This window comes from Protomyctophum bolini (assembly GCF_963924005.1).
Source record: "Protomyctophum bolini genome assembly, chromosome: 10".
Lineage (NCBI taxonomy): Eukaryota > Metazoa > Chordata > Actinopteri > Myctophiformes > Myctophidae > Protomyctophum > Protomyctophum bolini.
In genome coordinates, this window is record NC_137871.1 from 42,441,824 (window position 1) to 42,469,667 (window position 27,844).

The window sequence follows — 27,844 nt, forward strand, 5'->3', positions numbered from 1 at the left end:
AGAAAAGTCCTATCTGATTGCATTTAAGACAATGTTAAACTCACTTTGCATGTTGCTTTGCCACTCGATGTGCCATTCACGTTAAGCATGCGCATACCCTCTATTGTAGATACGCCACTGCCAGGCAGCCGACCAGTGTTTTGGGCTGCTTGTTTCTCTCGCAAAAAACCCAAAACGTGGCAACCCTGATCACGCCCCCTTGCAACCCAGCAGGCAGCACTGAATTGATCACAGTGAGTCTCGGGCTTTACTCTAAGGTCTCGGGTCGGTCAGTCAGAAATTCATTCATACCGACAACATGCTCTCCTCCAGCGGGCTGACCTGCCTGGTGCTGTCGCTGCTCCGGGTCCTCCTCCTCCTGCAGAGCCAGGCTGCTGCGGGTCAGAACCAGAACCCCCATCCTCTCCTGGTGTTCCTCATCGACGGGTTCCGTTACGACTACCTGGACGACCTGAGCGCTCTGCCCGGCTTCCGACAGCTGGTGCTGGACGGAGTCAAAGTGGACTACATGACGCCCGACTTCCCCAGCCTATCGTACCCCAACTATTACTCCTTGATGACGGGTAAGTGTTTATCATTCATACCCCCAATCATTACTCCTTTTATTTAATAACTGATAAGTGTGTAGGGGAGACAACTTTGTCACACTTTTTACTCTGCCTTGAATCATTGCTCAAAACATCACATGATGATATCACAACAGTATAGAAGAAAGATTATGGTCTTAGCTTGAAAAACCTTTCCCCCCCCACATAACTTAATTATTCTATCAGGAAGTTAATAGGCTAGCCATCAGAAATCACTTTGACACACAACCCCATCACGGGGTAGGTTGTCACAATATAGCCTATTATACGGGGTTGGTTACTTGTCCCCATATCAATTGGAAATGTGATTTAAAAAGCTGGCACAAAATAAGTTTTAAAATGACTACAATCTATATTACCAAATGCTCTTTTGTATTTGTTTTAAACCATTCAATGTTGTAAACCATGATTACTGTAACAGTTGACAACCAACCCCAAGACAAGTGAGACAACCAACCCTGTGTGTGTGTGTGTGTGTGTGTGTGTGTGTGTGTGTTGTAGGCCTGATAATAGTAGCTTTAATTTACATTAGCACCGTTTATGAAAGCCAAGGACACAAAGTGATTGCATGAATGGATGTTTTTATGTTCTTTGGCTTCGTCACTATAGCCTACATACAACAACAAGACAATCATCATCATAAATGTATCCAACTGAACTCACACACAACATCCAAATTTTCCCCCTTTTTTAAAGTTTTATTTTATTTTATTCTCCACAAATCAAACAACTATATAGTCTAGAATAGACTAATGCATTGACACCATTTAAAATAAAAATACAAACAGTCAATAATATGCATATACACAAAATAACCAAAGCTTGTTTTCATTGTGGTCCATGATGAAGCCAGGATTTAAGATCACTTTCACATGTCAATATGGATTTAGGGATTTAGGGATTTAAGACCAGGAAGTCTATAGGACCATCATCCTAGACTTCCAAAATGAATCCGTGTTTGGGTCCAGCTGGCCTGGGGATAAATTCGGAAACCTCACAAGCTTTCTCTGTGATTTCTTGTCTTCAGAGTCTTGGATAATACCACTTATAGACAGTTGTACCAAGAAGTGCACGCATACTCGCATAGCTATAGTCAAAGACACTGACTGAGAGCCCCGCGCATGCTGCCAGAGTCCTCAGTTCACCCCTCCTGACAAACGAAGAGGATTCTCCTGCCCAAGAATCTTGTTAATCCCTGGCCGTAAGCCTGGAAGAATAGATGTGTTTTCACAGGCAGCCTTAAAAGAGTCCAGAGTTCGGAGCATGGCTGATCTCCATTGGGAGAGAGTTCCACGCAGGGGTTTGGAGGGACAGCTAGGGCCGGGGGAGGGGGAGGGGGTCGGTCTGCCACAAAAAAAAACGTTTTCTCCACTTGTTGCTGTGAGTAACCAGATCGGCCTGAGGGGGGGGGGGCCTTCAGTAGTAGCAGAGCCTTGGATATAGACAGAGTTACACAAACTGCGTTCACTTCATGGGACCAGTCCAATGGCGGCTCTCTTAGACTTCTTTTGAGACTGGGGACAACTGGGACAAGTGCTGGACCGGAAGTATAGGCAGAAATGTGCGTTGGACTCAGGCAACATCCAGCTTTAATGATCTTAAATCCCTTTCTTTTAGATTGTTTTGTAGTAATATGTACGACATAAACATTAAAGAGACTTTAGTTGTTACTGTACAATACTTTAAAACAGTTGTCATGTTGCACACATGCTTAAAATAGCTCTTGTTTGCGCCGCCCTCGTTGAAAACAATGTATTTCCAACTCCAGCTTGTCTCAGTTCAGGCTGCATGAACAGCGCTCCAGCGCTCGGTTTCTGCCCCCTCTGTATCGTAACTCTTCTATTAGATGGCTCTGGGTGGTAGTAAGTCAACTAAAACTGAAATTTGGAGACGCATCACGCCACTACAGACTAGGCAGCAGTCCAAAGTGGCAAAGTCTGTTGTTTTTTATTACACTGTATAGTGTATTGTAGCCTCTATGCCAGCAATAAAATCAGTGGGCTACGGGGCAGTCAGTGTGTAGGTAGGCCATCTGGTCAAAGTACACTAGTGGTCCTTCTTAGCCCATTCATTAAGGACTGGAATGCATTCGTGTCACCATAGCTTTTAACCACTTTAACCATTATGTTATACTTTAACTAGATTGTAGATCTTTTTTCTTTTCTTTTGAAAATATGGCACAATTCATTCTTTCACAGTGAAAATGTTTAACTCAAATCTTTGCTTCTTTGGAGTCCCTGGAACACCATTTTTTAGATGGGGGGGTCGGTGGCCAATTACATATACTTATTGGGGTCCTTGGTTTGGGGTCACATGGTTTGAACAAACATTTGTGTTTGATGTGTGTGAATGAGGCCTGAGGCCCATAAGGCACTGTCTCCCCCTGGACATCCCCAAACCAACCCTTGATGCTGAATGCCAAGCAGGGAGGGAGTCCCATCTTTATTTTTTACAGTCTTTGGTGTGACCCGGCAGGTGGTTGAACCCTGACCTCTCAGTCTCAGGGTGGACACTCTAACCACAAGGCCACTATGCTTAATGACCCAAACACAACACTGTCTGGAACATTCCATTCACTTAATGCTTTAACAAAAGTGCAAACATGAAACGAAGTCACACCAGAGTGCTACTACGGCCTGTGGCACTAAAGTACGGTTGGCTTTGCTTAGGCTCATAATGCTATGATGCCTAATTGTTAGTTGTGTTTTAATTAAGCAATATTACACGAGAGGGTGTGCTTTACGGTCCTCAATGGCTGCAGGAACGAGCCGAGAGAGAGAGAGAGAGACAGAGGGAGAGAGGGAGAGGGAGAGGGAGAGGGAGAGGGAGAGGGGGAGAGGGAGAGGGTTGATAGATTGCATTCAGAGAGACAGATGAATAAAGCCATTGAATGACAGTCTGACAGACAGCAGCTGATGTTTATTGTTTATTTATTGTTTATTGTTTATAAGGATCCCCATTAGCTTTTGCCTTGACAAAAGCTAGTCTTCCTGGGGTCCGACACAGACAAACATTTTAACAAAGGCAATACTTAACAATTCTTTACAAACACTAACTCAAAATAAAACATAGTAAAATAAAATATAAAATAAGAAATAAAAAACATAGCAAAAAAATCACTTTCAACACATTATACATTTGAATTATTATTATTATTTCCCAGGGTTACTGCAGTATGGTTTACATGAGGTGTTCTTTTAACTTGATTTTAAAGATGAATTTTGTATTTGTATTGGTTATACACTTTGGTAGTGCATTCCAACCCATTACTGCTCCCTAGATAATAGAAGATGTGAGTGGTGGAACGTGGCACTGCCCTCGGCTCGTGCCCACTCCACTTCACCTCTCTCTCTGTCTCTGTGCCAGCCATTCCTCCTAAAGCCCCTGTCGGTCTGACATGCATCCGACCAGTCCATGACGGAAAGGGCCACTATATTTCCACACTCACTCCAGAGGGCCATATATGCATTGCATACTGTTGGGCAGAAACCTCAACAAAACAAATCTCTCTGATCCTATAGTTTACTGAGACACTACACTGTCTCTCTGCATTCTATGATCCTATAGTTTACTGAGACACTGCACTGTCTCTCTGCATTCTATGATCCTATAATTTACTGAGACACTACACTGTCTCTCTGCATTCTATGATCCTATAGTTTACTGAGACACTACACTGTCTCTCTGCATTCTATGATCCTATAGTTTACTGAGGCACTACACTGTCTCTCTGCATTCTATGATCCTATAGTTTACTGAGACACTACACTGTCTCTCTGCATTCTATGATCCTATAGTTTACTGAGGCACTACACTGTCTCTCTGCATTCTATGATCCTATAGTTTACTGAGACACTACACTGTCTCTCTGCATTCTATGTGATCCTATAGTTTACTGAGACACTACACTGTCTCTCTGCATTCTATGATCCTATAGTTTACTGAGACACTACACTAAGTCTCTGCATTCTATGATCCTATAGTTCACTGAGACACTACTGTCTCTCTGCCTTCTATGATCCTATAGTTTACTGAGACACTACACTGTCTCTCTGCATTCTATGTGATCCTATAGTTTACTGAGACACTGCACTGTCTCTCTGTATTCTATGATCCTATAGTTTACTGAGACACTACACTGTCTCTCTGCATTCTATGATCCTATAGTTTACTGAGACACTACACTGTCTCTCTGCATTCTATGATCCTATAGTTTACTGAGACACTACACTGTCTCTCTGCTTTCTATGATCCTATAGTTTACTGAGACACTACACTGTCTCTCTGCATTCTATGATCCTATAGTTTACTGAGACACTACACTGTCTCTCTGCATTCTATGATCCTATAGTTTACTGAGACACTACACTGTCTCTCTGCATTCTATGATCCTATAGTTTACTGAGACACTGCACTGTCTCTCTGCATTCTATGATCCTATAGTTTACTGAGACACTACACTGTCTCTCTGCATTCTATGATCCTATAGTTTACTGAGACACTACACTGTCTCTCTGGAACCAAATGGACCCTACTACACACATTTCCAGTTCCAGTGTTTTGGTCCCCGGGGCTGATGGGTGATTTGACTGTCAGACTGTCAACAGTATATAATTATATCTGTGGACTATAAACATTGAACATTTGATATGTTTGCCTCCTCTAAACGTCCTCGATCCTATGACACACCCCATGTTTGTATCCTTTTATTTACCTACCCTGGCCCTGAGACTGACATGGTTTACACTCTGTGCGTGCGCGTGGTCCGCACAAGAGCCCTCTAATAGAAGAGTTACGATACAGAGGGGGAAGAAACCCAGAGCCCTCTAATAGAAGAGTTACGATACAGAGGGGGAAGAAACCCAGAGCCCTCTAATAGAAGAGTTACGATACAGAGGGGGAAGAAACCCAGAGCCCTCTAATAGAAGAGTTACGATACAGAGGGGGAAGAAACCGAGCGCTCGAGCGCTGTTCTTGTCCGTCTTCATGAAGCCTGAACTCAGTGAACTGAGACAAGCTGGAGATGGAAATACATTGTAAACAAGAGCTATTTTAAAGCATGTGTGCAACATGACAACTGTCATAGAGAGACAAGTACCAGGAGGAGAGAAAGTGCCAGGAGGAGGCAAGAATCCGTGGGGGCTTATCCCATTCTGAACGGGAACCCATTTTGGTGTTCATGTCATGTTATGCTTTAGCTATTGAAAAATAGCAGATCTACAAGCTCATAGCGCGCCACCGAGTGGCGCGCTACGAGCTTGTAGGTCTGCTATTTTTGAAAAATCGAAGAGCGACTGACATTTTTTAGAATCTGATCTCAGGTCAGAATGGCTTAATCAGACCAGTGTGTGTCCAGTGGAAACCTGGATCTGATCTCAGGTCAGAATGGGTTATACGAGGGGCTCTACTATACTATACACTACAATACAGACATTATAACAAGGACCCCCTCGAAAACGAGATGATACGTCTCAAGGGGATATCCTTTTCTCAATAAAGGTTCAATCAAACAAGATATAAATAATTTCCAGTAGACATGATTGCAGCAGTATATGGAAATATATATATACCGATATACAATCTACAACGACTCAAACATACTTAATCTAAGATATACATGGGCAACTGGCGGCCCGGCGGCCACATGCGACCCCCACCTTCACTTGACCCTCAGGTTAATATTTGTATACGTTTATGTTATTGATTTCAGCTGTTATAATGCCATGACTCGCTTTAATTACTTCAGTCTAAATTAGTAGCGTAATGAGTAGTATATTACAATGTTATTGTCATTTCTTTTGGTGTCCAATGTATTTGGATTTACTTCATAAAGTTAACATAACTATCATTAAAGTCATTTGAAAGGGATTTGACATTAAATAAAAATGTTACTTTTCAGGATTCCAACAAAAAAATAGCAAAGAAAAATATAGCAAAAATATTGCTGATCTACAAGATCAAAATGTTGAGCTTATAGATCGGCTATTTTGCTACAACAGTAACATGCACTGTGGCCCTCTGGAGTGAGTGTGGAAATATATTGGCCCTCGCCATCATCAAAGTTGCCCAGCCCTGATCTAAGACATGATTAGAGACGAGAAGAGCCCAGCCCTCATACTATTTTTTGCTACCTTTTTTCCACTATTATTTCCTGTTGGCATATACCTTCGGCCATCTCAAAATGAAGGGACCACCCCCAACTCGGGGCCGTTTGGTTTCAGGGGCCCCAAAACCCCTTTTTTGGTATTATGTCTCTGGCGAAATTGTGTAAAGGCAAATAATGTTGGTCATAATGTCTACAATAGATCAAAATATTTAAATAATTATTTTGAATTATTTTGGTGACTGGTGAAGTGTCAAGATGACATGCTCATTAATGTCAGGTGAGGATGCAAGACAAGACAGACAGCTATAGAAGTAATGTTTGCTAATAGCTGCCTTTCATTGTTCCACTGGCATAATTCCTTACATCACACCACCTACCACCGTGCGCATGTTCTAAGACTTCCTCATCAACATTGAATACTTGTTCACCTTAACGGAAACCACTGCTACTCTTGAAACTAACAAATGAGTGGGATAGAGTGGATTAACTATAGTTAATAGTGATATATATATATAGTATATATAGTGAATAAAGGGAACTTGGTGGCAAACCACAAATCATTTGACTAGACGGCAAACAGAGAACTGAGAACAAGAAATAAAGAACTGAAATCTCAGCCATGTGTATTTGTGTACCGTACATGGAACTGGATGGAGCTCTCTCATCATTATTCTACTGTAATTATTCGTCTCATCAGCAAGAACTGAACAGTGACGGTGAAGAAAGAGAACCTGGAAAGACGTTTGCGGACAGACCACGAATCATTTGACTAGAACTTTCCAGCAAACGGAGAACTGAGAACAAGAAATAAAGAACTGAAATCTCAGCCCATATGTATTTGTGTACATGGAAGAATTTCAACCATTTTGCCTTATCAAGTCGGGTGCAATCATAAATAATGTTTTTATTATTGTTAGATCTTTTCATAATTAGAGCCTACACATTTGAGTTAGTGGTCTATAATAAGATGAAAAGGCAAGGGCTAAATAGATGTCATGCCCACAATGAGACTGTTGGGCCCTTCTGTTCTTCTTGAATTAGCCCCCCTTTAAAATGTGTAGCACACACGCAAAGGGTTGAAAACCACTGCTATAATGCTCGCTTTAAAATGCAGCATCTGTCTAGATACCATATTTGTAAAGATATGTGGTCACTTTAAGAATAGTTTCACTGAGATCCTTGACCCTCAAAACATACCGGTAGGTCTAGACACCTCATTTGTTCATTTAAGTGCAATATTGGCTGAGATATATATATATATATATATATATATATATATATTAGTGAAAATTGATTTTTCGATAATGGCGACACTAATTTGCATACAAATGGTAGCGGGGACAAAACTTTTCAACAGTTTATTCAAGTACGAAACAGCAATAAATATTCCAGAATGTGGAGTCAGTTCAAACCCAGTCATTCATTAATTTAATTCTAAAAGTAGGCTTATAGCTGATACTGACTGAATATACAATGTTCACCGATTTGAGGTATAGTGCAGACTTTTGGCTACAGAAAGAGCAATTCTTAAGATAGAAAGGTCATCTTGGTCTTAAATTGAAGCTTAAGGATATATACAAGTGAGGCAGTGATATTCACCATCATGTGCTGGAAAATAACCATCTTTGTTGTTATTTGTTAAGCGGACAGTATATATGGGTTTGTGTTTCTGGAGATGATGTAGTTAATATTTAAGAATATAATGGTAGATGGCACCAAAATCCTATTGTGCTCCTTCCCCCTATGTGTCAGGATAAATACACTTCCTTGTGTATTTATGTAATTTTAGTGAATTAATATTTGCCTTTACACAATTTCCCCAGAGACATAATACCAAAAAAGGGGTTTGGGGCCCCTGAAACCAAACGGAGCCGAGTTGGGGGTGGTCCCTTCATTTTGAGACGGCCCTGAAGGTACAGTGCAAAAAATAATAATAACTTGGATTTATTTATATAGCGCCTTTCAAGAAACCGCCTTTCAAGAAAGACGCTTTACAAGACAAAAAACGGAACTAGTTGCCAAAAGCCAGAGTGAACAAATGTCTCTTCAGTGCAGACTTGAAAGACTTCAATGTGGGAGTCTGGCGGATCTCCAAGGGGAGAGAGTTCCAGAGGGCAGGGGCTGCCACGTAGAAGGCTCTATGGATCTACAAGGGGAGAGAGGGCAGGGGCTGCCACATAGAAGGCTCTATGGATCTACAAGGGGAGAGAGGGCAGGGGGCTGCCACGTAGAAGGCTCTATGGATCTACAAGGGGAGAGAGGGCAGGGGCTGCCACGTAGAAGGCTCTATGGATCTACAAGGGGAGAGAGGGCAGGGGCTGCCACGTAGAAGGCTCTATGGATCTACAAGGGGAGAGGGTAGGGGCTGCCATGTAGAAGGCTCTATGGATCTACAAGGGGAGAGAGGGCAGGGGCTGCCACGTAGAAGGCTCTATGGATCTACAAGGGGAGAGAGGGCAGGGGCTGCCACATAGAAGGCTCTATGGATCTACAAGGGGAGAGAGGGCAGGGGCTGCCACGTAGAAGGCTCTATGGATCTACAAGGGGAGAGGGCAGGGGCTGCCACGTAGAAGGCTCTATCGCCGAGAGTCCGCCGTTTTGCGTGACGGATGGTGAGGAGTTCAGGTTCAGGTTTATTTTTGTCATTTGTATAGATACAGAGTATAAATACAATGAAAATTATTTTGCTCAGAGCACTCTCAGTCTTACATACACAGGACATAAACAAACATCTATAGTGCAAGAAAAAGACAAAAAACAGGAAAGGAAAAGAAAAGTGCAAGTGAAGTGCAATACAGTTCGAGGTCAGCTGTTCAGACTGCCTGGGGGTAGAAACTGTTACTGAGACGGGTGGTACGAGATTTGATGCTCTGGTAGCGTTTTTCTGGTAGTGGTTTGAACAGGGTATTTGCGGGGTGGCTGGTGTCTTCCATGATGTTGTGGGCTTTTTTCATACAGCGAGTGGTGTAGATGTTATGGAGACTGGGTAATTCTGTAGTGCCGATGATTTTAGCTGCTGTTTTAATGGTCCTCTGCAACCTATTGCAATCCTGAGCGGTCGTGTTACCGTACCACACTGTGATACAGCCAGAGTGAGTTCCATGTCCGAAGACCTCAGGTTCCGCTCAGGGGTGTTAGTCCTTGAGGAGGTCAGTCAAATACTGTGGGGCAAGGGCAAAATAGTATGAGGGCTGGGCCTATAGCTCCCGGACTAAATACAAGACTATGGAAATTAAGTGATTTGGTCAATCAGAACAACCTTCAGTTTGTTCTTAAACCAGTTCAGAGAAGAAAGTTGTAAACCAGTAGAATATTTGTCCCAATGTGTAGTGCCTCTGTATCTTATTATTAAAAATAATCTAGAGTTGCAAATTGCAGCTATAGGTCCATGTGTGGTCCAGCCCTATATGCATATTCTAATACAAACTTCTTAATACTTCCTAAGGATAATATGAGCGTCAAAGCAATATTTGGATACTTTTATATATTTTTATTTAAATAGCCGATCTACTAGCTCACAACGTGTTGCGGAGGCGACACGTTGTGAGCTTGCAGATCAGCTATTTGTTTAACATACGACATGTCGTACGGCGAAGCATACGTCAGGCTTCCCTTTTGTTTTTAGCCTCAGGCGACGTACCGGGTCAACACAGAGTCAGACAGTCAGACACACATGGCTCCTCGGTGCAAAATAAACAGTACTACTACCCGACTTTAAACTCAAGGACAAGAACTCCCTCAAGGACCCCTGGGGGTCCCCGGACCCCACTTTGGGAACCACTGCCATAGTGTATATTTATATAATGCATTGTGATTGATATGACGTTATATTTGGCAGCTTGCAGGAGCCAAGCTGTCTGTCTCTCTCTCTCTCTCTCTCTCTCTCTCTCTGTCTCTCTCTCCACTGGACCTGATAGCTATAATGTTTTGGTACAGCCCGTCTCTCTCTCTCTCTCCACTGGACCTGATAGCTATAATGTTTTGGTAGAGCCTGTCTGTCTCTCTCTCCACTGGGCCTGATAGCTATAATGTTTTGGTACAGCCCGTCTCTCTCTCTCCACTGGACCTGATAGTTATAATGTTTTGGTAGAGCCTGTCTGTCTCTCCTCACTGGGCCTGATAGCTATAATGTTTTGGTACAGCCTGTCTCTCTCTCTCCTCACTGGGCCTGATAGCTATAATGTTTTGGTACAGCCTGTCTCTCTCTCTCCTCACTGGGCCTGATAGCTATAATGTTTTGGTACAGCCTGTCTGTCTCTCTCTCTCCACTGGGCCTGATAGGCTAGCTATAATGTTTTGGTACAGCCTGTCTGTCTCTCTCTCTCCGTTGGGCCTGATAGCTATAATGTTTTGGTACAGCCTGTCTGTCTCTCTCTCCGTTGGGCCCGATAGCTATAATGTTTTGGTACAGCCTGTCTGTCTCTCTCTCTCCGTTGGGCCTGATAGCTATAATGTTTTGGTACAGCCTGTCTGTCTCTCTCCCCACTGGGCCTGATAGGCTAGCTATAATGTTTTGGTACAGCCTGTCTCTCTCTCTCCTCACTGGGCCTGATAGGCTAGCTATAATGTTTTGGTACAGCCTGTCTCGTTATGGTTCAGCTTGTCCTCGTTAGTCTGGCTCGGCCTCAGCTGAACCGCTAGCCACGCTCATTAAAAAAACATGTTCTGGCGATGTTGTTGCAGCTAGAGCAAAACCATATGATCCGTTATGGTTCAATTAGAGCAGTGGTTTTCGACCTTTATCAAGGCCCATTATTGATTCTGCATCCGAGCCACGGACCACCGTTTGATGACATTTAGCCTCTGAGACCCAAAACATAATTATATAGAATAGTAGTTTGTTGGATAAGACAATTCCATGCTGTATTGATGTCGGTACCATTAGGAGAGATAACAGGCCAACGATCAAAATAACAATTCTTCTACATTCTCTAATTGTGCAGATGTAATCTAGCTCGTGAGAGTGTACTGTGAAACCAAATGGACCCCGTATCACGTCATTTAATAGTTAAAGATCTATAAGGGTCCATTTGGTTACCAGCTCCCCATCATTTAGCTGGAGACCACCTGGACCTCCCTCAAGGACCACTGGTGGTCCCCGGACCACTGGTTGAGAACCACTGAATTACAATTTACAATTTAGGCATTTAGCAGACGCTCTTGATCCAGAGCGACTTACATTTAAGTCGCTCTGGACCCCCCCCCCCCCCCCCCAAAGATATAATATGATGTATATTAAAGCATATATCCATCACCACCTAGATTAAAATACTGTCTGCACTCCTATAATCACCTTTTAAATGACTGACTGATCCAGAATTCCATGACACATGGATGCCAATCAATGCCACGTACACTACACACAACATTCTCTGCAAAACAGTAAAAGTGGCGTTCATAACATGTCCATCGTAGAATGTTGATGTCTAGTATAAAGTATAGTTATTCAAACTGTGTGTGTGTGTGTGTGTGTGTGTGTGTGTGTGTGTGTGTGTGTGTGGCAGACTGGGGGGGGGGGGTTACTCCCTTCGCTAAGCCGGCCCAAACACAACAGTGTGTCTGGACCAATGGGACGGCAGCGTTGGGGCCGCGCCCACCGGTGATGATGTGCTGATGTTGGTGTTTTTGAAAAGAATGTCAGTGGAAACGTAGGCAAAGTATCCCAAAATACAAATATTCGAGCAAAGTACAGATAGTTACTCAACTAATACTGACACTGTACTTAAAGTAATGAGTACATTTACTGTACTTAGTAAAGTGCTTGGTTACCGACTGTCCACTGAGGTGGAGGAGGAGGGCACGGCTGGCATTCCCTCAGTGCCCCGTGGCGTTGGAACCACACACTGCCTTCCACTCTGTTGCACCGTTTGCATGTTATGTAGTCATAGCACTTTATAGTACACATGTATATTGTGTAATATGTAATATAGTATAGTATGTAATAGTTGACATAGATACTCCACTGTTGCGTTCTTAGTTTATATACATGATTCATGATAACTACTTTTTATATATGTGATGTATGCCATGCTTTTGTTTTTTGCTTAAATGTAAGTCTCTCTGGATCAAGAGCGTCTGATAAATGCCTAAATGGTACAAGTGTGTGAGTGAGGCCTTAGTATTAGTAATGTTATCATTGCAGCATCCTTTATATTTTTGAGCTGGAATGTGTTTTTGCACATTTGTGTTAACCATTACACCAAGGGACTGTCTGGGGCCCTGTGGAGCCTGAGAGGGACCTTTTTGGTCCTGGGTAATTACTAATGAGGAGCCTCCACTTGGGTTTGTTTGTGTGTTTCTGAGAAGTATATGGGTTGTTTTTCCATAAGTTTGAGTTTGAGCGTCCATATCTCACGATGACTTGGATACATTCTGACATGTTGTTTACACGTCATGTCAAGATTGGCCACTCCATCATATTCTGTTGGTCAACACAGATAGAACCGTGTTCCTATAGCTCATATTATTTTTATCATTTTACCCTTAGCCTACTGCCTGTTTACATTGCTCATCTAATCAATGAATGTCATGTCATCCATGTTTATGGCCAAAATATGTTTTCATCTGTCCCATTTAATATCTTGTTCAGTCCCATACTGTCTCTTCTCAGTCATTAAGTTATGATACTGTAGGCGCTGTTCTTTTAATTCAACATGCAGCTGCCGTGTTATCATTCTAGTTTGACCTTGGCCTAGTAACTTAGTGCAGGGAAATGCACCATTTACCACCATGCATGTTCATGTGTCCAAAAATGTAACTTTTAGAATTAAAAAAATGGCGAAAGTGGATCTGCAAGCGATCAAAGCTTGTAGAGATCTGCTACTTTGATGCTTTCATGTGGCGCTGTAGTTAGTATGATGGAGTAGGGCTGTGGTTCTCAACCTGTGGTCCGGTGGTCATATTTAGTATGATGGAGTAGGGCTGTGGTTCTCAACCTGTGGTCCGGTGGTCATATTTAGTATGATGGAGTAGGGCTGTGGTTCTCAACCTGTGGTCCGGGGACCACCGGTGGGCTGTGGTTCTCAACCTGTGGTCCGGTGGTCATATTTAGTATGATGGAGTAGGGCTGTGGTTCTCAACCTGTGGTCCGGTGGTCATATTTAGTATGATGGAGTAGGGCTGTGGTTCTCAACCTGTGGTCCGGTGCTCATATTTAGTATGATGGAGTAGGGCTGTGGTTCTCAACCTGTGGTCCGGTGGTCATATTTAGTATGATGGAGTAGGGCTGTGGTTCTCAACCTGTGGTCCGGTGCTCATATTTAGTATGATGGAGTAGGGCTGTGGTTCTCAACCTGTGGTCCGGTGGTCATATTTAGTATGATGGAGTAGGGCTGTGGTTCTCAACCTGTGGTCCGGTGGTCATATTTAGTATGATGGAGTAGGGCTGTGGTTCTCAACCTGTGGTCCGGTGGTCATATTTAGTATGATGGAGTAGGGCTGTGGTTCTCAACCTGTAGTTGGTATGATGGAGTAGGGCTGTGGTTCTCAACCTGTGGTCCGGTGGTCATATTTAGTATGATGGAGTAGGGCTGTGGTTCTCAACCTGTGGTCCGGTGGTCATATTTAGTATGATGGAGTAGGGCTGTGGTTCTCAACCTGTGGTCCGGTGGTCATATTTAGTATGATGGAGTAGGGCTGTGGTTCTCAACCTGTGGTCCGGTGGTCATATTTAGTATGATGGAGTAGGGCTGTGGTTCTCAACCTGTGGTCCGGTGGTCATATTTAGTATGATGGAGTAGGGCTGTGGTTCTCAACCTGTGGTCCGGTGGTCATATTTAGTATGATGGAGTAGGGCTGTGGTTCTCAACCTGTGGTCCGGGGACCACCGGTGGGCTGTGGTTCTCAACCTGTGGTCCGGTGGTCATATTTAGTTAGTATGATGGAGTAGCCGCCTAGCCGGGCTGTGGTTCTCAACCTGTGGTCCGGGGGTCATATTTAGTATGATGGAGTAGGGCTGTGGTTCTCAACCTGTGGTCCGGTGGTCATATTTAGTATGATGGAGTAGGGCTGTGGTTCTCAACCTGTGGTCCGGTGCTCATATTTAGTATGATGGAGTAGGGCTGTGGTTCTCAACCTGTGGTCCGGTGCTCATATTTATGATGGAGTAGGGCTGTGGTTCTCAACCTGTGGTCCGGGGACCACCGGTGGGCTGTGGTTCTCAACCTGTGGTCCGGGGACCACCGGTGGGCTGTGGTTCTCAACCTGTGGTCCGGTGGTCATATTTAGTATGATGGAGTAGGGCTGTGGTTCTCAACCTGTGGATCCGGTGGTCATATTTAGTATGATGGAGTAGGGCTGTGGTTCTCAACCTGTGGTCCGGTGGTCATATTTATGATGGAGTAGCCGGGCTGTGGTTCTCAACCTGTGGTCCGGTGGTCATATTTAGTATGATGGAGTAGCCGGGCTGTGGTTCTCAACCTGTGGTCCGGTGGTCATATTTAGTATGATGGAGTAGCCGGGCTGTGGTTCTCAACCTGTGGTCCGGTGGTCATATTTAGTATGATGGAGTAGGGCTGTTGTTCTCAACCTGTGGTCCGGTGGTCATATTTAGTATGATGGAGTAGGGCTGTGGTTCTCAACCTGTGGTCCGGTGGTCATATTTAGTATGATGGAGTAGCCGGGCTGTGGTTCTCAACCTGTGGTCCGGTGGTCATATTTAGTATGATGGAGTAGGGCTGTGGTTCTCAACCTGTGGTCCGGGGACCACCGGTGGGCTGTGGTTCTCAACCTGTGGTCCGGTGGTCATATTTAGCGGACATTTGACCTAATTTCTCCTCTCATTGTCGATGGCATTTAATGTTTGTTAATGCAGACATTTTGTGGGGAAAAAGCTGTATCCCTCAAAAATCACGCTCATGTCAAGTCTCCTTCTGTCGTATGTCCTTCAAGACCTTCATCTCCGTTGCAGCAAGCCAGTCCAGTGTGTCATTGTCTAGGTCAATTGACCCACGATCACCATTCGGTGGCCGGTATATATGGGGCAGCTGGTCAGCGCGTGTTCCACAGTCTGTAATGGATCCCCACATTCGCAGTTGGCACCGTCTGTGAGACCTCACTTCTGTCTGTGAGACCCCACTGTCTGTGAGACCCCACTGTCTGTGAGACCCCACTGTCTGTGAGACCCCACTTCTGCATTGCTGCACCAAAATGTCCGACACCTGTCCTCAGGCGGTGGACGGTTGTCCACTCCTTCATGGAGGAGGTGCTGACCAAGATTGACAACCTTGAGCAAATAGTCAGCAAAAAAGGCGGTTGAGGGTTGTCCACCCCTTGCGGGGGAGGTGCTGACCAAGGTCGACATCCTTGAGCAAATAGTCAGCAAAAACAAGGTGACGGTTGATCACCCTGCAGGAGACCTACCAGGAAAAGCAGAACATCCTGAGGGTCCCTGCGGGTTCACCTCGGCCGACCACATCACCAGTGAACACCATGTCAAGTGAGAGGGGGTGCTCTACTGCTCTTATCATCATACATCATCATACGTCATATTCCATGCTCATCCAATCAGCTGAGCACATTCCCGTGCTCACGCGGATGTTTGGGTTCATCATCCGGGCGTTCAGGGTCTCCATCCTGGCCGACAGACACGCCGCCGCGTCGGACAGAGCGGCCTCCACCGCGGAGAGGTCCGTGAGGCCGACGGCCTCCAGCCTCCGTCTGACGCTCTCCCACAGCGCCGGCATGTTGTCCTGCAGCCTCTGGAGGTCAGCCGCCATGTCCAGCAGCTGATTGGTGGAGAGGGAGTCCGCGTCGAGGAGCGCCGCGTCGAGGAAGTGGGCGTATCGCGAGTAGAGCCTCAGCGTGAGCTCCCAGAAGCGGTGGGCCAGCTGCGGGAGGTAGACCCGGTCCGACCAACACCTGAGCACGCCCGACCACAACGCCTGGGTCGTCTGCAGGCGGAAGCCGCCGGCCTCCCCCGCCGCCACTGGTACCGCCCACACCCCTCCCCCTCCCCCGCCGCTCACCGCCTCCTCCAGAGCACCCGCTATCTCGTCGCGCCGGAGCCGGAAGTAGACGGGGAGCTCCCGGCGGTGGCGGAGGAAGTGCGCGTACGAGGGCCGCGCTCTCAGCCGCTGGGCGCTGGCCCGGGAGCCGCAGCACTGGCGCTCATAGCTCCGCGCGAACGCCGCGCTGGCGCCGTAGCGCCGGTGGAACGCGTCGGGGTCTCCCGACGGGTCGAAGAAGAGGCGGTCATCGCCCGTCCTCTCCTCGAGGCCTCGGACGATCTCCGGCCACGCGGAGTTGACCGCGAAGTCGTAGCCGGGCACGATGTCTGCTGTGTCTCCGTCTAAGGACACGGCCCCTCCTCTTCGTCCGGTCGCGTCGTGGAGCAGTCGACAGTGGCGAGGAAGGCCCTCCAGCAGTCTGGAGTACGTGAGCTGGAGTCCGTCGGGGCCGGCCTCCGCTAGCCCCTCGGCGATCACCCGGTCAACGTAAGGCCGGACCCACACCCGTCCCACCACGGCCTCCGCATCTCCGCTCCGCTCCATGAGGGCGTACGCCCGCAGGCAGCGGCGCACCGCCTCCACGTCGGACGCCCGCAGCGCCTCGGTCAGCAGCGCCTCCAGGGGGCGCTGCAGCTCCGAGTCGACGGCCGCCACGCGCGCTCCGAGTCCGTCCGGAGGAGGAAGAAGAAGGGGCGACATGCCTTCTTCGCTCTGCCGCGCGGCGGCGGTGGCGTCCAACCGCAGCTGGTGGAATCGCGTCGCTGCTCTCTCCAGGACCCGACCCGAGTCGGACAGAGAGCCGCCGTGGCGGCGAGACTCCTCGGAGTTCCTCTTGGCCGAGCGCAGGGCCTCCTCCATGTTGTCCAGCGAGCGCGCCGCGCGCATCAGCCCGAGGACGCGCGCCTTCTTCCCTCGCAGGTCCTCCAGTCTGCGCAGCCGAGCGTCGACCTGCCAGACGGACCGGCCCGCAGCCGACCGCAGGCCCAGCGCCTGGTCCCGCAGGCGCCCGAGGGGAGCCGGGAGCCGCCGGAGGGCCCGGTCCATCTCGACCAGCTGGGCGGAGAAGTGGACAAAGTGGGCGTAGTCGCGGCGGAGGAGCTCCGCCGTCGCCGCGTTCAGCCGCTCGCGGTAGATCTCCAAGTCCTCTCTCATCCGCTCCAGAGGGACGCGGCCGCGACACTCGGCCACGAAGCGGTCCGCGTCGAAGTCGTCCTTCATGAAGACGTCTCTGTCGAAGCACAGGCGACGGTCTGCGTCCTTTGAGGGATTCATCATGCTTTGTCAATTAGCCGTCGAACACAACGGTAGCAGCTGTTAGCTATAGCTGATCAGTCGAGTGAATTCAGTTCGTATAGATGCATGTTTAGAAACAACAACAACCATGGCTGGCCAAAGTGCTTCACAGCATGCAGAACAAAATACAAAACATGTCGGGCAAGACAGAAAAGCTTCACAACACACTTTTCTTTAATGTCTAATGCTAAAGAAATAATGGAGGTTGAATTAGATCGCCGTAAATGTGAGCAGGGGAGGTCATGGTGGTTTGAGGTCACCCTGTGATGTCATGGCCAAGCAGTGATGTCATGGTCTATTCATAAGCCCATATTTGGGCATATCTACAGTGCAGTTCTCTACGCTTTTATTACGGAGGTTCTCAAACCTGAGGGGCGAAACATTAAATAAAGAGAATTTAATGTTTGTTTTGTCACCATTTGTTTTACGTCACCATTACACCACGTAATCAACATGAGTTAGACTTTAATATATTAGCGCCCCTCACTTCACACGGGTGTGATTTATTTTATTTCACTCTGACAGACCACAGGCCCCCATAACTCTGACAGTGTACACTGTCCATAACTCTGACAGTGTACACTGTCCATAACTCTGACAGTGTACACTGTCCATAACTCTGACAGTGTACACGTGGAACCAAGGCAAATTCCTTACCAAGGTACTAGGTACCGCCGTCTTCAGCGTGCTATCACACAGCTGTGTATGTCCGTGCACATTGCAGGAATGCCCTGCAAGCCAAGAGCTGATAAGGCATGAATAATTGGCAGTCGCCACCATTATGGAGGAGGTGATTCTTCCTGTACCCGTTGACCTCTGTCCTGAAACACGTGTTGAGTAGATGTTGATGGCTCAAAGCTTGAGCCATCTACTAATGTTTGTCTTGAAGAATGTCTTGTTGAACGTGAACGCAAACAGAGATCTTAAATGTGTGTGTGCGCGTGCGACGCCGTGCGTGTGTGTTTATTATAGGTGCAATCTACTTCTGTTCATCTTTGGCAGCCTAAGACATGTACGTACATTTACATCGGTTGGTTGTAAGATAGCCTGTGTTAAGGTCCGGCTCTCAGACCATAACAGAGAAGGGAAACAAGCATGGGATGAATGCAAAAAATGTAATTTATTAAATAGAATAATTATGTTTAAAGTAGAACGAACACGTTTCCAACAAAGACTTGGCAGGGGAAACTAAACTGCCACCAGAAACTGACAACTGATAGTCAAACAAACAATATGCAGATTACTATTAGTATAAAGCACACACAAACCCTGACATCTGGCCCTGGGGGGCCGTCACACCTGGAACAGACCGTTGCTTTCTACGGCAATCGGTAGCCGTCAAATATGGCGAAGGTGCCGTTACTTGTACCCAAGGGTGTTGTGCGTATTTGTCCAAGATTTGCTTATTTTAACCTTTCATGCTGCATATTTGCTCCCTGCATTATGTCATCATTTCTGATTGTGTTTCTTGTTTGCATGTTGTGTTCTCTTCTTGCTTGTCTCTGTTTTTTCCACTGATCTGTACAGCACGTTGGTCAACCTTGGTGCTTTATAAATAAAGTTTGATTTGAGCACCTCATAAATATTTGTGTCAATTTACAATTTAGGCATTTAGCAGACGCTCTTGATCCAGAGCGACTTACATTTAAGCAAAAGCATGGCATACTGTACATCACATATAAAAAGTAGTTATCGTGAATCATGTATAAACTAAGAATGTAACAGTGGAGTATCTATGTCAACTATACATACTATACTATATTACAATTGTGTACTATAAAGTGTTATGACTACATGAAATGCAATTCTAGTGCTGTCTACGTAACGAGCTATAAGTCTGTCTAAAATACTATCTACCGGTAAGTCGACATAAAATGCTATCTAAGGGGCTAGGCTAGGGCAAGTGCTACGGGCCTTGTATTGCATCTCTTATGTGGACATCAATAAATAATGAAATGTGTGTGTGTGTGTGTGTGTGTGTGTGTGTGTGTGTGTGTGTGTGTGTGTGTGTGTGTGTGTGTGTGTGTGTGTGTGTGTGTGTGTGTGTGTGTGTGTGTGTGTGTGTGTGTGTGTGTGTGTGTGTGTGTGTGTGTGTGTGTGTGTGTGTGTGTGTGTGTGTGTGTGTGTGTGTGTGTGTGTGTGTGTGTGTGTGTGTGTGTGTGCTCTCTCAGGACGGTACTGTGAGGTCCATGACATGACGGGTAACTACATGTGGGATGAAGACAGTCACAAGGAATTCCTGATCGGCACCAACGCAGACAGCCGTCTGCCCGTCTGGTGGGACGGCTCGGAACCGCTGTGGGTCACCATGCAGAGGCTGGGGAAGAAGGTCTACATGTACTACTGGCCTGGTGAGTACAGGACCGCTATGGAGGGTGTACATGTACTACTGGCCTGGTGAGTACAGGACCGCTATGGGGGGTGTACATGTACGAGTATAGAACTGCTATGGTGGGTGTACATGTACTACTGGCCTGGTGAGTAAAGAGAAGTGGTTCCCAAAGTGGGGTCCTTGAGGGAGTTCCAGGGGGTACCCCAGCAGCCAAATGATAGTTTGGAACCAAATGGACCATTATGGGTCTGTAACTCTGAGAGTGTACAGAGGGAACATTTGTACACTCTCAGAGTTAAACTAACATTGCTTTTACAATATAAATTGGAGGTCCCAGAGACTAATTCAGATCAAACTGGGGGATTTGCTGACTGCATTTTGTACAGCCCCTCTTATGTGGACATACGTGTGTGTGTGTGTGTGTGTGTGTGTGTGTGTGTGTGTGTGTGTGTGTGTGTGTGTGTGTGTGTGTGTGTGTGTGTGTGTGTGTGTGTGTGTGTGTGTGTGTGTGTGTGTGTGTGTGTGTGTGTGTGTGTGTGTGTGTGTGTGTGTCTGTGCGTGTGTGTCTGTGCGTGTGTGCGTCCAGGGTGTGAGGTAGAGATTCTGGGTGTGCGTCCGACATTCTGTGAGGAGTATGTTTACAACCCGTCAGAGAAGAACCTCACTGACTCCATTGAAAACGCTCTGAACGTACTGCGGTGAGAGACACACACATATTTCATAATTCATATGCATTTAGCTCCAGACCCTGATCCAAGAGGCATCAATGTGTCCGTGGCAAATGTTTTATTTTCTGTTTGAGCGCGTTTTTCTGATTTTTAGCAGCGTTTCTCCATCGTTTTATTTTAATTTTTTTATCCCACGATTTTGGAACACATTTTTCACCCCTGTGTCAATTATCTAATGTGATCCTGGGCTCTACACACCCTCCACCAACCTAGTCCCCCATATATGGGGGACAAGGGGAGAGCAACGGACTTGAACTTGAGTGTCCAAGTTGCTCCTTTACACCTGATAGGGGGGAGTTTCCCTGGTTGGACGTAGCGCGTGGAAGGAACACGTTATTCCAACCAGTTCCTTTCCCCTCCATCAGGCGCCCCGGCTGAACACTCAAGTTACAGACATGTTATGGTCATTCAGGGCTAGGCCTTCGTGTGTTTCTGGTAATATTAAGGTCCGCTCACTTTGTACATCTGTGGCAAAAATTGAATTTTTACAAAAATGTCCTCCTCAAGCCAGCATGGTGGTGATGATGATGGTGTGTGCACCTGTGTGTTCATGCGTGTGTGTGTGTGTGTGTGTGTGTGTGTGTGTGTGTGTGTGTGTGCGTGTGTAGGTCTGGCGAAGCGGCCATGGCAGCAGTGTACTATGAGAAGATCGACGTGGAGGGTCACCACTTTGGACCGGACTCTCCCCAGGTCAGGACGGCTGTCACACAGCTGGACTCCGCCATGGTGACCCTGCACACCAAACTGAAGGTCTGTAAGAGGGTCTGTGTGGATGTCCTCCTTCTGTAAGAGGGTCTGTGTGGATGTTCTCTCCTTCTGTAAGAGGGTCTGTGTGGATGTTCTCTCATTCTGTAAGAGGGTCTGTGTGGATGTTCTCTCCTTCTGTAAGAGGGTCTGTGTGGATGTTCTCTCCTTCTGTAAGAGGGTCTGTGTGGATGTTCTCTCCTTCTGTAAGAGGGTCTGTGTGGATGTTCTCCTTCTGTAAGAGGGTCTGTGTGGATGTCCCCTCCTTCTGTAAGAGGGTCTGTGTGGATGTTCTCTCCTTCTGTAAGAGGGTCTGTGTAGATTTCCTCACCTTCTGTCTTTTTGTGTACAGGAGAAGAATCTGACCGGTCGGGTCAACATAGTTCTGTTCTCGGACCACGGCATGACCCCCCTCAGCTGGATGGACAGAGTGATCGAGCTGGACAAATACATCAACATGTCCGACTTGGTCAAGATGATGGACAGAGGACCCGTGGTCAGCCTCTGGCCACGAGAGAACGCAGAGCAACAGGTCAGAACATTGTTCTTACACACAGCACCAGGTCAGAACATTGTTCTTACACACAGCACCAGGTCAGAACTGTGTTCTTATACACAGCACCAGGTCAGAACATTGTTCTTACACACAGCACCAGGTCAGAACTGTGTTCTTATACACAGCACCAGGTCATCAGAACATTGTTCTTACACACTGCACCAGGTCAGAACATTGTTCTTACACACAGCAACAGGTCAGAGCATTGTTCTTACAAACAGCGCCAGGTCAGAACTGTGATCTTACACACAGCAACAGGTCAGAGCATTGTTCTCATACACAGCACCAGGTCAGAACTGTGTTCTTATACACACCACCAGGTCATCAGAACATTGTTCTTATACACAGCACCAGGTCATCAGAACATTGTTCTTACTCAGGTTGCTAACATGCAGGTGTACTGGTTCTAACATGCAGGTGTACTGGTTCTAACATGCAGGTGTACAGGTTCTAACATGCAGGTGTACAGGTTCTAACATGCAGGTGTACTGGTTCTAACATGCAGGTGTACAGGTTCTAACATGCAGGTGTACAGGTTCTAACATGCAGGTGTTTTCCATGCAGGTGTACAGGTTCTAACATGCAGGTGTTTTCCATGCAGGTGTACACTGCCCTCTCCCAGGTGCTAACATGCAGGTGTTTTCCATGCAGGTGTACACTGCCCTCTCCCAGGTTCCTAACATGCAGGTGTACAGGTTCTAACATGCAGGTGTTTTCCATGCAGGTGTACACTGCCCTCTCCCAGGTTCCTAACATGCAGGTGTACAGGTTCTAACATGCAGGTGTTTTCCATGCAGGTGTACACTGCCCTCTCCCAGGTTCCTAACATGCAGGTGTACAGGTTCTAACATGCAGGTGTTTTCCATGCAGGTGTACACTGCCCTCTCCCAGGTTCCTAACATGCAGGTGTACAGGTTCTAACATGCAGGTGTTTTCCATGCAGGTGTACACTGCCCTCTCCCAGGTTCCTAACATGCAGGTGTACAGGGTTAAAGACATTCCACAACGCTTCCACTACCGAGGAGGGAAGTTCGTCTCCACACTGACCCTGGTGGCCGAGCCCGGGTGGTTCATCACTGAGGTGAGATACCATAGCATCATATAAATGACTGTGGATCATTGGACTGTCGTCCAATGATCCATGGGTCGGCGGTTCGAATCCCAGCTCCTCCTGTCTACATGGCGAAGTGTCCTTGGGCAAGACACTGAACCCCAAATTGCTCCCGATATTCCAGACTAATATCTATGCAGTGATATTGGTCTGGCCATGCCAGGCTACCAATGAACCAATGAGGAATCTACTTTAAAAAAATATATATGGAGATATAACACTGTCTGGCCATTTTTCTAAACCCAAGATGGCCACCATCATTTGTCATACTAATCGTCTATTTCTCCCTTCAAATTTTTTCAAAAACATTCTTGAGAGCAAACATGTTCAGCTGTAAATAACATTGTGTGTTTACACGGCTGCCATGTTGGATTACAGCTCTGAGGCTTTGATTAGACAGATTGACATGAGCCAATCAGGTGCTCTGAGGCTTTGATTGGACAGATTGACATGAGCCAATCAGGTGCTCTGAGGCTTTGATTAGACAGTGGTCTGTTATAGAGCAGAGCGGTCTGTTATTATCAAGAAATAACACGCGGCTGAATTCAGCTCTTGACCAATCAGTATCAAGCATTCAACCAAGCCATGTAATAAACAATAATAAACTGTGTGTGTGTGTGTGTGTGTGTGTGTGTGTGTGTGTGTGTGTGTGCGTGTGTGCGCGTGTTCCAGAATAAGAGCGTTCTTCCGTTCTGGAAGAATGGGAGTGGGGAGGCGACGGGATGGCAAAACGGTTGGCATGGTTACGACAACGAGTTCTTCCACATGAGAGGATTCTTCATGGCCTCCGGACCGGGTGAGTAGAGCCACGCCCACCGAGGTCTCGTTTTAGAACGGACAGTTGTTTACTTCAAGGCACGTGAAACAGAAAGAGAGAGAGATACGTTTTTCATCCAAAAGAGGGAAGATGACAGTGAAAGCCTAACATTCAAACAATGGAGATTTATTTATTGATTGATTGATTGATATCAATACTTTATTAGACAGAAATGTGAAACACTTAAAAAGGATAGCACAAAAACAAATGCGACATGGAAAAATAACAACAGAATTCATTGTCATCACAAAATAATAAAATGTACAGACTGGAAAAGAATGAAAATGGGTGCAAAAAAGGGGCCGCCAGTTCTGGCCTCCTGGAGACGTGGCCTGTTGCCTCTACCACTGCTATAGGGTGGTTGTTCTGGGCGGCTGTGGCTCAGGAGGTCGTCCAATGATCCCTGGGTCGGCGGTTCAAATCCCGGCTCCTCCTCCTGTCCACATGTCGAAGTGTCCTTGGGCAAGACACCTACATTGCCTCCAATGAGTCGGTCGGTGTGAGCTCGCCACCGTTGGTGTGTGACTGTGGTGTGTGGTGCGAGGACGCTGGTGTCGACTGTTCGCCGCTTCACCTCCCAGTGTATGAATGAATGCACCGTTGTAAAGCGATTTGAGCACTTTGGAAAAGCGCTATGAAAATGCAATTCATTAAAAATTGTAATTCATTCAATATTTCCAATCCCCCCCCCCTCTCTCTTTTTCCCCCCAGACTTCAAGCGTAACTTGCGCGCGGCGCCCATCCGCAGCGTAGACGTGTACAACCTGCTGTCTAAGACGCTGGGCGTGGAGCCGCTGCCAAACAACGGCTCGTGGGCCCGCGTGGAGTTCCTGCTGAGCGGCTCGCCTGGACGCCATCAGCACACGGCGATGACCGCCACCGGTCTGTGGAGCGCAGGCCTGATGGCCGCCATGCTGCCTCTGCTGTGGCCTTAAGGGGCCACAGTCCCCTGGACTATAGTGTCACGGAGCCCTATAGGGCAGGGCTTCTCAACGGGACCCCCCGGGAATGCATTGGCCATGTCTCTGGGCGACCCCCGAAAATGTGCCTCAAATCTTTCAGTTTCAGTTTTTAACTCAAATCTTTGCTTCTGAACAACATCTTTTCAGATGGGGGTCGGGACTCGGTGGCCAAATACAGATCATTTTTGGGGTCATCGACATGAAATATTGAGAACCACTGAACCACATGAGGTTTTTCTAAAAAGAAAAACATTTTAAAAAGGCATTTTTAAATTTCAACGTTTTTTTCTTTACTTTTAAATTTGCTTTTAACTTTATATGTAACATATAAAGTTTTTTAACTTTATATTTTATACTGTTATACGCTAATCGTTCCCGCTATAAAGATACAGTATGTCACGGAGGGAAAGGTCATAACAGACTGAAAATAACTTCTATACTTGAGGTTTAACCATTTTAAACCCCATCCGATCTACAAGCCCACACGCCGTCACAGGGTTTGCGCACGCTTATCCGACACACCAAAGGTCCGACATGCGGATATCACCCGTCGCTCCAAACATGCGTTGGTCCGACATGCGTTGTTCCGACATGCGTTGTTCCGACATGCGTTGTGTCGTGCTTGCGGTTATGCACGGGGGTTTGGGGTAGCTTGGGGTAGCTTGTCGGTCTAATGACTGTCGGAAATAAAAACCTGTGTGACGCGTTGTGAGCAGTGTTGATTTTGGCAGCAAATTTTGATTTTAGTTTTAGTCTTTTGAATAGTTTTAATTTAGTATTAGTCACATTTTAGTCACCTGGAATATTTTATTGTTAGTCTAGTTTTAGTCGACTAAATATACGATTTTAGTCTACTAAATCTACAGTCGATTTCGTCGACTGAAATATATTTTGGTGGGCCGTGATGCATTCGTAAATCTCGTAATAATGACTGTTTTTTACACTTGCTGAAAATAGCCAATCTACAAGCTCACAACGCGTCGCATTGTGAACTTGTTTGATCTGCTATTTTCAGCATGCAACCAAGTGTAAAATGACTTATACTGGATCATACTGGAACAGTTTTTAGTTTTTATTTGTTGACGGAATTGTCAATACATTTAGTCTTAGTTTTAGTCATCATAGCTTAGTTTTAATTTAGTTTCCAATTAGTTTTCATCAGTGAAAAAAGGTAGTCGACGAACATTTTTCGTCATAGTATTAGTCGACGAAATCGACACTGGTTGTTTTAGAGCTTTTAGATCCGGCTATCTTTGGTGAAGAGAGTTGGGGCAGATGGAAAAACAACTCACCCGTCACAAGTACAGTGCAACTCAGGTCTGTTTGGCTAAATCCAGAGGGTCTTAAGTGGTGGAACAGAAGTGTCGTCGATACATTCCAAATATCATCAGAGTATTCTGAGACACCCTGCCCTGGACATGCGTCATCAACTAGTTTTCTAATAAAATATGTCTGTACTTCTTTCTGTAAAGCGACTTTGGGTACCCAGAAAAGCACTATATAATAAGTATATATTATTAATATTATCACGGCACCCACTGGTAAGACCACTGCTTCAAGACATACTGAAGTGTATACTGTAGGACAGACCCCCCGTTTTACTGTGGCCTTGGGTCAAGGTCAAGACCTGGCCTTGGGACAGCCAGTCACCGTGCTTCATATCCGACACTGGCTGAGACCCCCGCATATGTGTACACATGCACACACACGCACAGCACAGCACGCACTAAAATGCACGCACTCATGCACCCGCACGTCACACACGCGCACTATTTTGTTTTAATCATATTCTCTGGAAGTCTCATTTAAATGTATATATTGATTGATGTTTATAGGACAGTTCAGGTGAGTTTTAGCAGGTTGGTCTTCAGCCTCTGTGCCTGTCGTCAAACCGGATAACCTTTTTTTATTCCGCAGAGCCTGGGCGCTGATGTGGCGCTTGTTTTACAGGTCAGGGTTAGGTTTAGGCATACTGCAGCTATTGTGAGGTTGTATAACTCCACCCTACCAGTAGTAGCATCAGCGCCCCTCGACTCCCAGGCTCTGCGAAAAAGAGAGTCCTGTCAGACAAACAAGTGAATGTTGTGGGTGGGGGACGGGGGACGACACAGATGTTTCTGTTCAAACACCCTTTTCTTTCTTGGCAGCATTTATAAAACATGTTAATTGTTTATGAGAATGCCCCCCCCCCCCCCTTGTTGATTTTGACAGTATTAATAGTCTTTTGAATAAAATTCCATTTTGTTTTAGGCATATTTTAGTCATCTGAAATGTTTTAACTTCAGTATAGTGTTAGTCGACTAGTACTAAATACAGTATCGTAACATTTTAGTCTGCTAAAATGCCGACGCTACACAGCTGATTTAGTTGACTAAAATGTAGTTTGGCTGGCTTTTGCCTGATTTTACACTTGGTTGCAAGCTCACAATGCGGTGCACATAGCGACGTGTTGTGAGCTTGTAGATCTGCTATTTCTTTAAGTACCATATTGTGTAGTAATGATAAGGACATTAAAGTTGTATATATGTCAGTAGACTAGATAGTGACAGCCTGTACGTGCCTTACTGTTTGTATAAAAAATAATCTACGACAAATCTGAACTGTGCTTTTCGGTCTGTTTATTTCATCGTTATTATTTATGTGACATGACACGTTTCACTG

The 27,844-nt window shown here is 46.1% G+C and overlaps 1 protein-coding gene across 1 annotated transcript; it reads left to right on the forward strand.

Annotated features, from left to right (window-relative positions):
• The first annotated feature begins 246 nt into the window (after positions 1-246).
• On the forward strand, positions 247-27,783 carry LOC308322357 (glycerophosphocholine cholinephosphodiesterase ENPP6-like). Its single transcript, XM_080773560.1, has 8 exons — positions 247-563; positions 20,105-20,284; positions 20,852-20,963; positions 21,602-21,743; positions 22,090-22,269; positions 23,237-23,374; positions 24,077-24,200; positions 24,933-27,783. The coding sequence occupies exons 1-8, from the start codon at positions 299-301 to the stop codon at positions 25,154-25,156; spliced, it is 1,365 nt and encodes a 454-aa protein (XP_080629686.1). The 5' UTR covers positions 247-298; the 3' UTR covers positions 25,157-27,783.
• The last annotated feature ends 61 nt before the right edge of the window (positions 27,784-27,844 follow it).

What these genes read in the sequence shown, in the direction of transcription:
- LOC308322357 (XM_080773560.1), top strand. Translation starts at nt 299, where the DNA reads ATGCTCTCCTCCAGCGGGCTGACCTGCCTGGTGCTGTCGCTGCTCCGG. An exon ending in AACGCTCTGAACGTACTGCG is followed by an intron (nt 20,964 to 21,601) that starts GTGAGAGACACA and finishes GTGCGTGTGTAG; the next exon opens with GTCTGGCGAAGCGGCCATGG. An exon ending in CCCTGCACACCAAACTGAAG is followed by an intron (nt 21,744 to 22,089) that starts GTCTGTAAGAGG and finishes TTTTGTGTACAG; the next exon opens with GAGAAGAATCTGACCGGTCG.